The 14,897-nt window shown below is 37.4% G+C and overlaps 1 protein-coding gene across 1 annotated transcript; it reads right to left on the minus strand.

The window, feature by feature from the left end:
* Positions 1 to 1,047: 1,047 nt before the first annotated feature.
* Positions 1,048 to 14,408, minus strand: LOC143459278 (MYND-type zinc finger-containing chromatin reader ZMYND8-like). Its single transcript, XM_076956354.1, has 22 exons — positions 13,612 to 14,408; positions 12,051 to 12,161; positions 11,693 to 11,842; positions 11,152 to 11,277; positions 10,775 to 10,885; positions 10,354 to 10,491; positions 8,435 to 8,585; positions 7,849 to 7,980; positions 7,610 to 7,695; positions 7,173 to 7,281; positions 6,792 to 6,964; positions 6,585 to 6,687; positions 6,378 to 6,443; positions 6,222 to 6,301; positions 5,727 to 6,067; positions 5,317 to 5,410; positions 5,056 to 5,125; positions 4,813 to 4,913; positions 4,429 to 4,537; positions 4,133 to 4,271; positions 3,596 to 3,795; positions 1,048 to 3,500 (listed from the first exon to the last, which is right to left on the minus strand). Exons 1-22 carry the CDS (start codon positions 14,341 to 14,343, stop codon positions 1,621 to 1,623), a joined length of 5,202 nt encoding a protein of 1,733 aa, XP_076812469.1. The 5' UTR covers positions 14,344 to 14,408; the 3' UTR covers positions 1,048 to 1,620.
* Between the last annotated feature and the right edge of the window lie 489 nt (positions 14,409 to 14,897).

Raw genomic sequence — 14,897 nt, forward strand, 5'->3', positions numbered from 1 at the left:
AATTTTGTGATGATGATTGCATAGATTTAAACGTAACTGAGTGTGGAATACAAAAATTGTGTTTAATATGAATATGCGTTTATTTACACACCGGGTAAATTTTCCTACTTTGTAATGAGAATGTGCGGCCCGCCGGCTGCAACATTTTTTCAAATGTGGCCCTCAGTACAAAAAGTTTGCCCACCCCTGGGCTAGATCATGCTGAGTGATGTTACTGATAGCCTAGGCCTAGGCCGTTAAGTTAAGAGAATAGCAAGCAAAAAAGGTTGCTTTAGTTATTTTGGGTTTAACCGAAATTTTGGATTTAAAGGTAAATTTAGGTTACTAGCCTACGTCATAACGTTTAACTTAGTCTTAGGTTAACAAGAAACCTGTGAAAAATAGCTTCGAACGCACGATTTATACCAGTGAAATAAGCTAGTGGCAGTTTTTCACTATGCAACGTCGTCTAATGTAGCCAATGTTCAACGTCAGCAAGTTTGATTTCATATATTGGATTATGACGTCACAACGCATTTACCCCATTTGCTGGTAACAGGCCAGTGTTATTTTCACTACGAAGGCAAATGTTTACAATAAACAGGGTTGCCATCGGTCTCAACTCAAAAATAAGCACGACTAGGAAACGAAAGACGAATACCACCTTAAACAGTGCAGAACAGGAGAAAGCAACCAATGTTCCTAAAAAAAAAACGACACATCATCTGAATGTTCTTAATTTTGGTATCTCTTTGGTACAAAATGGTATACTAAAGGTGTCAAAATACGAACCTCTGCCCTAAAAATACAACTAAAATAAGGACGCAAGTAAAAATAAGGACATTTCTTAGAAAAAATATTTTGTGTTGAGTTGGCCGTGTTATCCTCTTATCGTTGTTGCACCACTAGGTGGTTAACACCTTAATTTACACGTTTTTGTGTTCAGGGCTTCTCCCCTTATGTAAAATGTTTTCCAGTGTACTTTTTGTCTTACAAATTCTTCAAAAAGGTTGGCAATATACTTTTCGCTCACCAAAATCAATGCTGAGAAATAAACGGTACAAAACATTTCTGGTAAAAAATTCACGATTGTTTCCGTTTTATTGTAAATAATTAATTGAAACATTTCCATTACAATAATAAATCTACAGATAAAAAAAATCTTCATTTTTTCTCGCAGCATCATTATTTACGCAGAAAAAAAAATGGAATCAATTCTGTATGTACAAAACCTGTGCGGTCAATTAGCATAGCCTTATGGCCAGTCAGTTACAACAAAACCTGGGTTCTGGTCCAAGTGCAGTTAAGGATTTTTAAACTGGGATCAACTGGTGATCAGTTTAACGAAAATCCCCGTAAAACAGTACAACAATTGACATTTCACGCTGATCTAAAAACAAAGAACAAACATACATGACAATTGCAACAAACCTCTTTAAACTGTATTATCAAAACTGTTGATAATTCTGGTGAAAAATGCTGCAAAAAACATAAAAAACAGTAGTTCTAAGATGATTGCAAAGCGCTTCCAGATTCAAAGTAACACAACCCCTCGTAATACCAGAACACTCTCTGGGTCTCAAGCTCAACTCGGTAGCTTGTTTTTGCTATAGTGATCTCATAAGGTCTAGCAAACGTATTTCATTTGAATAAATCTGGTGAATTTTGAAGATCGGAGGAAAGCGTCGATTGCTTTGCCGGAGCATTTGGTTTGTTAGTTTCTTTATTTTCTGTAGTTGCGTCATTCGTTGCTGAGTCAGCATGACTTGCTTGTTGCTGGGAATTCATCTTTTGCAAGTTCGAGAGATAGGAATCAACAAAAACTGGTGCACTGATGCCGATGGAAAAACTTTCGGCTGTGGATGTAGGTGCGACAGAAGCAGAGCTGACTTCTTCTGTGCTTTTTAAGTTCATTGTTTCTGCTTCAGGGTTGCCGGTAAATAATCCTCTGGATGGTAGATCTGCACTACTGGAAGCCTTTTCTAGTTTCAAAGATTCTTCTCCAGTTGTGCCAAAGTCACCAACAATAGCGGATGCTGATTGCATATCGTGTCTGTTTAAAGTCTGATTGTCTAAATTTTTACCGTCAAGCGATGACTGGATGATTGCGTGGTCGCCTGGTGGGCTCTTGTCAATCGCGACAGGGCTAGTGTGACTTTGTTCTTCTTCATTGCACGGACTTGACGGAGATGATTGTTTATCAGGAAGATCTTCCTTGCTGCTTGAAGAGAGTACTTGATCTTCAGCTTTGAAAGACGAAGTTTTGTTATCCTCGTCTTGGAACGTGTCTGACATCTCATGGGAACACTCTGAAGTTTTAGAATCATCATCAACATGGCTTCCTCCAGTGTCGCTGCTTGTTGTTGAGAGCTTGGGCTCGGTAATGCTTTCAACTGTGGCTGTGTCAAGGTCCTTCCATTTTAGATCTGTGTCACGGTCAGCTTTATCGCCGGACATTGTAGCAGACGACACACCAGGTTGAGATTCAGCAGAAGTCTGCTGTCTTGCTTTGAGAAGTCTATCGCCTATTGCACTGATCGCAAAACCACTCACATGAGCCTTAGAGTCTGCTGTCGCTACTGACGACGCATCTAACTTGCCAGAAGTCAAAGTATTGGTTTCCAGTGTACTAGACGAAGCTGGTGAAGTATCCTGTGCACTGGACTTCGACTGATTATTTAAGATTCCCTTTAAAATAGATGTGGTTGGAGATGGCAGAGAAGTACTTAATGGTGGGGCGGTTGCCTTTTTGGTGACTTTGGAAAAGATATCATCGATAAGTTTTGATGAGACCACAGCACTGCTTGACGTGTTCTGAGAAGCTGAAGTGCTTGAAGTGGCTGATTTTAAAGGCAATGGTTTGGATTTCGTGTCACTGGTAAGAGCCGACACTACGGCACCAGCAATCGGCTGAACTTGGCTCACTGAAGTAAGGGCAGATGTCCGCTCCAAAATCGCTTCTATACTGGAGTTGCTCTTTGTGGATGGAGTTATTATGGATGATGTTGTGGATGTGGATGCACTTGACTTGGATGTTTCAGGTTTCTGTTTCAGGCTTGGTTTGGCATCATCTGGAGATAAAGGTGACGACAAGTCTTCTTTGGCGTTAGATGGTTCGATTTTTGACGGATGGCTCTCGTCAATCACCATCATGTCAGTATCACTGTGCTCTTCCTCATCACTCATTTCAATATCTTCCTTCACTTTATCCTGACCAGACTCTCTTCCGGGACTCCTTCTGTCCACATCTTTCATGTTAGAGGCTGAAGAAGCCCTGCCACGAGCCTGAGAACATGTAGCCATGTGTTTCGGCCAGTGCAGTTGTTGGCATGGGTAGTCACAGTAGCTCGTGTTCCAACAACAGTAGAAAATGGCCTCCTTTCTGCAGTTGGCGCACCACTGCTTGAGTTTTGTTTCTTCTATCGCTTTCGTCTTTTCCACCTCACTCTTCCGCTTTGCAACATCGAGCAAGTGGATTTTTTCGTTTTCCAAACTTTGTCGAATTTCAGCCACCGTAAGATCTGCAATAATCCACCAATCCGTGACTTATAAACTGACTTAACACAAAATCACGTGAAATCGCTAACTTGAAATGTAAAAAAATGACGTAACGAACCATGATTGTGTTGTATTTCTGCTATCTCTTGCTTATGCATCCATTTAAGGCGTTGTATCTCCAGACGTAGTTGCGTCACCTGCTGCTCAGTGTTGCCATCGGTTTCATTATTCAATGAATTGTTGGATTGTGAACCTTGAAATGTTGCCGTCATGTCTTCGTAAATCTCAGAAAGAACTTCTTGCATGCTTTTCATTAACCTTTCACAGAACATGGGAAGTGATTACTCACAGAGTATACTTAAATTACTTACACCATATAAAGCATTTAAGCTAAACAATGCTCTAACGGCAATGGTTTGACCTTCGTTGCAAAGCCGCACAGCTGACAACTAGAGGTGAAGCTAAATATGCAAACAAACTTCAACTACATGTTGCTGTAAAAGAAATTAAAAATTAGCTGGCTTTTCCAAGCTGGTGTCTTTGTTGTTAGCCATCATAGCTTAAGTCAACACAGGCAGTTTCTACTATATATTGGTTTCCACACTGTAGTGCTGCCTTTTAGAAAAGCATTTTAATGAAATGTGCATTTACAAACCTGTCATTGTACTTTTGAAATTTTTGCAAAGGAACATTTTGGTTCGGTTTACTTTTCTGAAGAACGTTTTCTGTGCTTGATGAACCGTTTACTCCGTGAGAAGCTGTAGGTCTACTGCCAGGAATTGTGTTGTGCGTTTCTGTCAACATACATGGAAAAATTGGATTGTTTTCGAGCAAATAGCAGGCCTGTTATATTATTCATTAAGTGTACTACTTTTTGAGAAGTAGTAAAATAATTAAATAACAGTTGTAAATCTATGCACGATTTTTTTTAATCTGAGAGAAAATTCTCACCGTCAATCACGGGAATTTCTTTCCGAGACATCGGCTTGTGCTTGGGAATCGTAAACGAAGACAGCTTCCGAGTCGACTCAGTGTGTGAAGATAAACCTTTCCCTTTGTCCTTGGAAACATGAAAATTAACTGAATTTTATTGTCAATAACAAATAATGTATCATAAATCATCCACAAGTTTAATATATAATAGATAAAGTTGCAATCAAATAATTCTTAAAGCTTGGTATTAAAATTTCAGCAAAACAGAAAGTTTACACCAGCCTAAAGAAAAAATATATATAGTTTACTAGTTTAAACAATGCAAATATATCAAAATTCAACGACTATGTTAATGTCATCAAAAAATGTGTTCTTCGCTGATGAAAGATGTCAAAAGCTTACTATAGCTGGATTGCTTTTCTCTTTGGGTTTGTCCCCTCCTGGACCATCCTTCTTATTCATCATCCTCTTGGCGAGCATTTTTGCCTTTTCTGACCTCAGATCTGAGATTTGTTTAAAACGAAATAAATCATAAGCTTAATTTACATGAAACTAAAGCATAGTTTGTCTTAATACATAGCTCAAGATACAACAATGTTGTGTTTATGATTTGAAGATAAGAAAAGATTACAATTATAACGTTACCTCCGCTGTCTTCGGCGCGAAGTTTGGAGCTTGCCGTCACTTGGGACAGCGCTTTCTTTTTCAAGAGAAACTAAAAAATGTTAAAATGCCTTAGAAACTTAATACTAAGTAATCTATCCCATCAAGATACAGAATTAGCAAATACTATGCATATACAGATACACATATGCGGTGTCTATCTGGCAATGATTTTGTATCCGTAAAAGGACACATCATCGTGTAAATCAGCTCCATGTGAATGTTACAGCGATATGTGATTACCTCTGAGCTGCTTTTCTTTGCGCCTGTAGCAGCATGGGGTGAGTAACTGCCTTCTCTACTTGCCTTCAATGAGTCCGATTTTCTCGCTTCATCTCTGACAAGAACAAATAATGCAATGTTGTAAATTATCTCCTGAACTGAACCTATGTGTTCTGTATGGTGGAATAATAATCATATTATTTGTAACTACAGTGGATGAAAGTGATAAGCTGTGGATAGCTTGCTTGCTAAACGTGTTACATAACCATAGGGTGGGAGTAATTAACCACTTAAGATGACTAATGTAGAGTAATAATATGTTATCTTTTACATCAAAAATTAATGACGATGTTACTTTTTCAACTTAATAATTTGCAATAATACTGGGCAGATGATGATTAATAAAGTGCATTGAGTGAAATCCAACTTACAAGCTGTGTTTCTTCTTTTCTTTATCGGGTAAAATCTTTCCGGAAATCTTATGAGCTGCTGTCAGAGGTCTGTCTGCATTTCTGCTTTTGCTGGGGTTCGACATTCCTTCGACTTTGCGAACTTTTCCTTCTGTGCTCACTGTGGGACTGTTTTCTGCAAATTTACGCTTAAGTGTCCCAGCGGCACGGACAGGGGTGCTACCGGATGGGGCCGCTTTCTTGGTGGGGTCATGGTCTTTATTGAGCAAGATGGACTTGGTCTTAGGTTTGGCATCATCAACCGTGGAACGTTTCTTTATTTTGAAGAGACCTTTTTCAGTCAAGCTTCCAGCAGTAGATTCCTAAATAACAAGAGGAAATTAAAAACAGAAGCAAATATGACCTGGGGTTGCACAAATTGACAGGGTTAAGAAAACGTGAAAATCAGTGAATTTGGGCAAATGCAAAATAGCATGCGACATTGACTTATTCCTTTTGGAGTTAGAAACTACTCGCCTTCTTTTTTTCTTCTTCCTCTCCCACGTCAATTATCAGTTCAGAATCAGAAACATCGGAATCCGCTTCCTTTTTAGTTTCTGTGAAGACGATCAAAAATTAACATTTCGCATCTCAGTGCATTCGTTTAAGAATACTCACGAACAGATCCCTTACTCTTATCATTCTTCACACGTTCCTTCTCAACATTCAGCTCCTTATTTTTCCCAGAATCCTTTTCACCTGCGAAAGAGTAAACCCAGAATTTATCATAAGGACAACGAAATGATTTTACTTGGATTTCATAGCAACAGTTCTTGGTTTGAGTCCACAAGCAAACAAAATTCACTATTTGGTGAGTTGCGTAAGATCTCCTGTGATCACCTTTAGATTGGGAAGTTGGAGTGGATTTGTTGGATGAAGATCCCTCATTGGTATCTTCCTCAGAAGAAGAGTCCGATTCCGTGCTAACGTGGTCGTGAACCTCCTAAGTACCAAACAATGTTACATTCATGACGTCACTCTTTCATCACAATGCAAGAATGTAAAAATATAATAAAAACTACTTTATCAGTAAATCAATGGACTTACGTTTTCAACTGATTCTCGCAAAGATTCGATCGTTTTATCCAACAATGCCATGTTTGCACGTTTCTTCGGGTTAAACGGCCGAGTTCCCTTCTGTGGATGAGCACCACTAGTGGTGACTACCTTGGACTTTTTCTTCGGAGGAACGCTTGACGAGGTCAAAGTTGAATCAAGACCTAATCATCCCAGCACACAAAGGCATAAAACAACAAAGTTAACAATTTAGTTTTAAAGTTATATTTTTTAACAACTTCTAAAGCATTTTAAGGAAAATTGTTAAATTGTACTAAACCTACAATTTAATGTATCGCAATAAAGATCAGTGAACTGCACCGATTAAGACAAGTTCTTCACTCAAATGTCATGTAAAGATAGTTGTCTCACCAACACTGTCGAGTTTCAAATTCAGAACGCTCTCGAGGGGTTTAGGCAAAGGGGAAGCCCCTGATGATTTCAATGCTTCGTTTTCCATCGCCTCCTTTTTAATCGCCACCTGTTAACGGAAAATTTCAGAGCAAGCTCGTTACTGTAACTTCTTTTCACCAAAAATTTCAGGTAAGTTTAAGCAACTTAGTGGTCCATACAAAAGGCCTAAAAATGCATATATTTGTTCTGATAGACAAAATAATTCCCGAGGCCCCTTCAAGTTCAAGTTACAGAGCTTGAACGTTTATGCATATATTTGTATAGCAGTATTTCAAACTAAATTACCAATCAACTCAAAGAAGATTCAGTAAGAAGGTAAACAAGTCTATAAGATCTATAGTCTACAAAGCAATTAAACAAAATAACAACAATGAAGTAAGCAAAATATATCGAACCGTTGATAGTTTTGAACTTGAGTCAAGTGAAGTACTGGAAGCCCTCCCAGTTATTTCCTTTGACATATCCACTGCGGGACCGTGGCCTGTAAAGTATTTTTAGTAAATGGTAGTAAAACCCTCCAAAGCCGATTGATGGCAATATCATGACAATGACAACCATACTTAACACAAAAACCACGACTAAACAATTGTAGCGCAAGAAATTTGTCAAATACAGGATGTTCCATCATCAATACCTGCTGTTCTTCTGTATATGTCCATATGAGTAAGTGGCGTTCGCGGGGGTGCGTATTCAAACGGTTTGCCGCTTTTACGAACCACATTATCGATGTAGCCCTGCATTTCCTGAATCGCATTGTCAAGACCACCTACAAATTTAAACATGCCGCTGACATCACTGACCGTCTGACTGTTAGCTTTATATGGAGGCACAGCACGTTCAATTCAAGCAAGGTAAAACAACACGACTCATGCACTATGTGTCATATAAATATTATTGTTTGAACAAGCACTGCACATTTTAGTAGCGTGCTCAAGTTTAGTATAAATATAAAAAAATATTAATATTTGTATAAAAAATTCTAAATTGACATTTATTCAATGAAAAAATTAATCATAAAAAGTTTTGCAAAACTTTGACTAAACAGCAAATAAAGAACAAATCATTTTTCGAAAAAACAGAATGAAATTTAGTAATTTATTGCAAATAAATCAAAGCAGTGTATATATACCAAGGGTGATAACAAACATAGCACAGGGTACGATCCAAAATAAACAAAATATAGTTTCACAAACTGTGAAAATTCTTAAACATTCAACCACCTTTGGCTCCTGGCCCTCTTCCTTTCTTCTTGTTCTTCACCGGGAGGGGCATCTCCTTCGACATGATGTAGCATCCAGACAGAGGGATCCACGCTCTGTCGTGTTGTCCGAAAAATCGAGCATCGACCAAACCTTTCTCGACCCTTAACGCCTGTAGTGAGGTCATGAAATTAAATGAATTGCTGTGGAGCGAGCATGGAAACTTGCAATGCTATTTGGAAATTAACTTGCATTGTTTAGTATTTTATTTTTACATTAGACCTCATGTGTTGATATCAAGGCTCTCTACTTTAATTATCAAATATCTAAACCAGCTTCTTCCAGCTGACAGCGATCTAGTTGAAGGATTTGGAAGGCCAACAAAGAGGTTTTCGTTGTTATATACGCCGAGAAATGACAACTACTCTTTAATTTAAACAGCAGCAAACACTTGCCCAGAACTGAGCTTTTCATTTAGACTTTCTGTTACACTTAATCAAGTGTAGTTATTATGTGGTGTAGTTATTCAATCTGTGGCCCGCATTTAAAAAGCCTTTTTGGCCAAGTAAAGCTTTTCAGTTGGGCAGAACTGATCTAGAAGTAAGTTAAGCAAAAAAGTGTAGACCGGGTAACCAGTGTTTGCATGGATTGACAAAAACAATTAACACAAAATATGTGTATTGCTTAAACCAAGTGTGAAATGTAATTTCTCAACTGTCCTTACAGGTTATGATTGCAAACTAAGCCCGTAGTTACAGAAAGATGGCAAAGAGAAAAAACTGTGATGATTTGGAGCTTGTTACTGGTTAAAATTTATCTTAAAGTGTATACAAGTAGGTTGTAGTTTATAATGAGATGGTTAAGCTATTAGAACAATGACTAAACGATGTGCAAGAAACAAGAAATATAAGATTAAACAACATAACGAATGTAAGTTCAGTGTTGTTAACTGTTAATTATGGTAATGTTATTGAAGATTACAGTTATATCATGGACAAAATGTCCTAAAGGCTGCCAGCAAACCACTAAGCACTGTAGTCTGAAGGAAGGATCTGTCATGATTGTTTTGTATTGCTTATTGTGACGAATAAGTGCTACGAAGCCTGATGTCCGGCAACATGTGCAATGCCAATTCATCTTTCACATGTACTGAATGATATGTCATTTCTTGTTGAAGACTTGTACAAAAATTGCAATTATGTCTTTTCGATTAATTATTAACACCAAACTACTTTCAATTATTCAAAGCACAATTCAGATTGTGCCAAAGGCATTTCAATTTGGAACTCTTGTAATATTTTAAGAGTGAGGAAATAAAGTTATAAATCAACTGCAAATGATAACTGAAAAGCAGCAAAATGTGCAAACAAGATTGTAAAACACAGAAAACCTTCATAAACCGATGCCAATGAAGCTTGGGAGATTTCTCTTATACAGAAGTTACTTACAAATTGTAATTAGTTTTAATCAAATGATCATTTTTTCAAACTATAACAATCTATTTTTCGTTTTGCTAACAAACCCAGAATTTAATTATAAAAAACCTGTTTGTTGCTGAAAAAATGCCTATTCGCTAACGCATATCATAAAAATTGTTAGAAAATCCCTAGTAAAGATAAGAAATGGAAAAAACATGGATAACAATCCGTACAAAAATTAAACAATGCTGCTGACCATTTCAACCAACATATAGCAAATCACGATGTTATGGCATTAGGTAATAGTGTCGTAATGTCATTATCACATTATGCAAGTCTTCTCGCATGACCGGTCGCCATTGTGGACTTGAAAACATCAGAGTAATGAGGCTCACCACACAAAGATTCTTGAGCTCAGCTCATCATGCGTGGACTAAGCCTTGCATTGGACGAGGCAATGTAGTAGCAGGAAACCATTTGCCGAGTGCGTATTGTGTTGAAAACATAAAGTATAGCACAAACCTTTGCAGGCCAGTGTGGAAATCCTTGCAGCTTAGCCCAAACTAGAACATGTGGATCATGGCAGGGCTCACAGAACCAGTTGTCTCGTTTGCGACAAGCGTTTAAATAACACTCAGGACACACTTCTATTTCAGTCATCTGAAAAATTAGTCTTATTAATAACTTAGGTAATAACTTATCAATAACTCAGCAACTTACCTTAACACATTTACTTATTATTAACTTAATAACTTATCAATAATATTGATCACTTATTAAAATTAATTGATAAGTTATGGATATTTATAACTTTGTTCATTAGTTCAAGACGCAGAAATGCATAAAAGTACTCTAATACAAACATTTACCACAAGATTCTGGTAACAAAATAACTTTCATTATTATCACAAACTACACTCTACATTTATATATCGATCATTACCTCATGTTGTGCTATTTTGATGATGGTTTTAGCAATATTTGTCAGTTTTGTCTGAGTGCCATTGTATATAATGCAGTTATGCAAAATCCACTTAACATCAGCCAGAAAAGCCTGGAAATAAAGAAATATTAACAGAGTCTATTCAACGTAATGCAAGATATAAAGGTTAGATACAGATATTTTAGAAATACTACATCAACATAGATTGCCAAGATCAAGTATACAAATCGACGTCCATATCATGGCTGAGTTCTGAGGTATTATTACGTCATAACAAGAATTCTTCAATCATGATTTTGGTTTACATGCTGCTTTGGGAGAACAAACTTGCATTTACTGCTAAGAACTTGGACCATATCATGCAAACAATCGCTTACTTCTGTGCTACCATAAATACGTTTCTTTACATTCTTTTCGAGTGTGTTAAGATCCATCGGATGGAAGACATAATCTAGATAATCTGTGAATTCTTTGGTGTTGACGGGCTCAGCAAAAGGCTCGCACTGATAAAAAAACATATAACTGTTAATCAAAAAAAAAGCAAACATATTCTGAGAAATATTTAATTAAGAATGGCCGGTTGCAGTGAGGTTTGCAATCAGAATAAACACCGTCCATGACTAAGCTAATGCTTATCAGTGTCGCACTTAAACACCCTGATAACAAACATTTTGAAAAACTATATATCCAGTACACTTAAAGTAATACGGGGTATATTTTGAATTCACATTTAAATGAGTACATAGGCCGACCAATGCTAGTATACATACATAATATAACAGAGAAATAATATAATAACCGAGAAACATCATTAATAAGTTGAAATAGAATGTAATTTATATAACGGCATATTGAAAGGATCGATCCATTGGTCTATCATTAAACAGTTGGTAAAAATCATTCAAAAAGTTTACGTACTCCAGTCGTCTTCATCCTTTGTAGAGCATATCGTAGATGCAATGCTAACTGATCTATACTGAGCTGAGACATAGACCTAGATTGTGTTTCTTTGCACTCTGCTTCCATTATTCGTTCACATTCCGGACAAAACCAATCGCCCTCTGGTTCCTGAAGAGCACATTATTTGCAATGCATTTAAATTAGTAGAGAATGAAAGCATACATGTTAATAGCATCACCTAAATACCAGCATATATACTTTTTAATAACTCTTTGAAAAACAACATGGACGTAGGGTGGATATAGGTTATAATCAAAAACTTTTCTGCCAAGTTAATTTGCCGTAGCTCCATCAGAAAATGAATGTTTAAACTTACGGCTTCCATCCGGAGGCATTTGGCGTGCATCACCCGAGGACAGAGTTCACAACAAAGTACTTCTCCTTCTTTGTGGCAAACCCAACAATAGAAATCATTTCTACCATCGTGCTGCAATAGTAATTTTGAATAAAAGTGCCTTCATATAAACTGCATGATAATATGATATATGATGATGATAATGTGATATATATGATCAAAAATTTCATTTCATTAGTATATAAAATACTGAGTAGATATACAGTCGAAATCGGTTAATCGCATATCGGTTAAAGGCATAAATCGCTTTATAGCATAGCATAATCCCAAACCATTCCCATTCCCTTGTGAAGACAATTCAACGGTCAATCGCATAAGGGTTAATCGTATAAATCGGTTAATCGAATAGGAATTCTTGATTGATTTGTAGACTTGTATCACTTAACCGCATATTTCCTTTGATGAAGTGTTAAGTTGCTTAAGATTATCCTCACCAATAAACAAAAATCATCGCAAGATCTCCCATAACCCGCAGCGATTCAATACACGACAAGACACTGAAGACAGCAGTTGTGAATTAAAGACAGCTGTGATTAAATTCACCGCAAGGCTGAAGGCTATAGAGACAGTAGCACGTAAATGATTTGAACAATAAAGTAAAACTTCACGAAAAAAGGCCTTCTCTACAGTGATTATGAACCACAAAACTACGTTTCATTTAAGGATTGTTACGAATGGTTACATCACAATAGAACAACAAGACTAATTTTTATTTAAGGATTGTTACGTCGCAAAGCACAACCTTCCGCAACCGCAACCTTCCATTTTTGTTTCGTGTTTTTTTTGTGTCGAAATCGAAAAGAAGGAAGCTCACTTGTTGCGTCATAATGCATTGTGTCATTCCAAAAATCGGCGGAGGAGCAAGAATGCGTGAGCCGGTGTTTAAAAGAGAATAGCGGAGAAAATGTAGGTAAAAAACGCATACATCGGTTAGTCGCATACGTCGGATAATCGCATAAAAAAGCTTGGCATATTGACTATGCGATTAACCGATTTCGACTGTATATATCAGGGGTGGCCAGACCTGCTTCATGCTCGAGCCGCATATAACAAATTCCAGTTTTAAAAGAGCCACAACACAGACACAATAAAAAACACGAATTTATTCACTCACAAAGAAGTGTAGCTATTGATTAACATTAGTGCTGGGTGGTGATACTATGAGTCTCCAACTGGGCTTCACCAACTCTTTTTGCAATTATTATTATAACCGTAACCAAGACTTAAAACTAGGTCAGCCCTGACGTACAGCTTCAATCTGACAGTTTACTTAACTACAGTGTACAAGTTAGTACACTTCTGTACAATAATGTACTTTTTGGAGTGTGATTTGATTATTACTAACTATCAGTCCATTGTTAATACCTGTGATAGAACGCATTGTTTCATAATCTGATCAAACAACTCGTCTTGACCGGGAAAATTGCATGTCTAATTCAACAATACTAATTCATTAAAGAGCCGCAGTTTGGCCTCCCCTGGTATATATGGTTGAGTTTAAATTTTGAGAGACAAAACTTACCTCTCCAACGACCTTCGCAGGGGGTGGTGGCCGTGCTTTCTCTTTCCTTTTTGGCGGTACTGGACTCTTTTGACTGCTCGGTGATGAGCCCTTGGAAGACTTAGATGACTGAGAGGATGATCTTGCTCGATAGGAAGATGCAGTCACAACCAACGGAGATGGATGCTGCTCATCTAAGTCGGATTTGCTCTTCACCGAAAGAATTGTATCCATTGCTTCAATGGGTGACGTTCTTCCCATTTTGTCACTTAGTGGTGTTAAACTGCGAGTGGGGGAAGCGATTTCACCTCTTGCGAAAGGTGAAGCTTGGTCTAACAAAGACCTTGTCGAGCTCTCTTTAGGCATAGGACTGGCAGCAGATTCTATAACACTGCTAGTGACAACTGCAGACAGGGCAGCTGAAGACGTGACACTGTCAGAAACCGGCACTGTGCTTACATCCATAGCACTAGGGCTACTTTCTGCGAAAGTTTCTGTTTCACTTTTCGTAACTGCACATAGTTCTGGTTCATCCGGCTTAAGCTCTTGTGCCAAAGCAGCAAAAGTAAGCCCAGCTACCGTGCTTATACCAGTTGCTGATTCCATGGGAGTGTCAGGCATACTAAATGCAGTAGGTAAATCTGACGATTGATCCATTGGTGTGGACAAACTCTGCTGTTGTAATACTTGTTGTTCGTCCTTACTTGCTGTTTGAAGTGAAACAATTTCAGGATTGTCTGGAGTCAGGTCCATTACTCCCAAGCAAAATTTTAAAAACCAACTTTAACTTACTTCAAAATTTAAGAAGCCATCGAAAACACTCTACAGAAACAATGTATATTAAGGTAATAACAAACAGTTCAAAGTATGTTAATTAATAGGAAAAAATTGGCTAGGTCAAATATTAACTTGGTAAGTCAACTTAATCTTTTGCCTAAACCATGTTCACGGAATAAAGGTAACTGAAAAAATAAAAAACAAAATCATTCAATATTGCAAGAAATCATGGACATAACCACATTAAAATCTTCAATGAAATGGTTAAGCCTTAAATGGTGTACGGCAAACAGAGCAGTAAGTGTGGTGTTATGATAATAAATGTAGCGTGTTCTGCAACAAGATCAACATTTGCAACACACTAACGTAAATAACTCTGGCCTAAGATGAGAAAAAGTTATTTTCCAGTAGGAAAAATTAATACCAACTTTAAATACCAACTTTAAAGAATTTGTCATAAAAACAAACTTTCCATATCATGTAGAATTTTTTTGTCACCTTGAGACAGTGGTTCCTGAAGTAGGGCTCAT

This window comes from Clavelina lepadiformis, chromosome 5, assembly GCF_947623445.1.
Source record: "Clavelina lepadiformis chromosome 5, kaClaLepa1.1, whole genome shotgun sequence".
NCBI classification, from domain to species: domain Eukaryota; kingdom Metazoa; phylum Chordata; class Ascidiacea; order Aplousobranchia; family Clavelinidae; genus Clavelina; species Clavelina lepadiformis.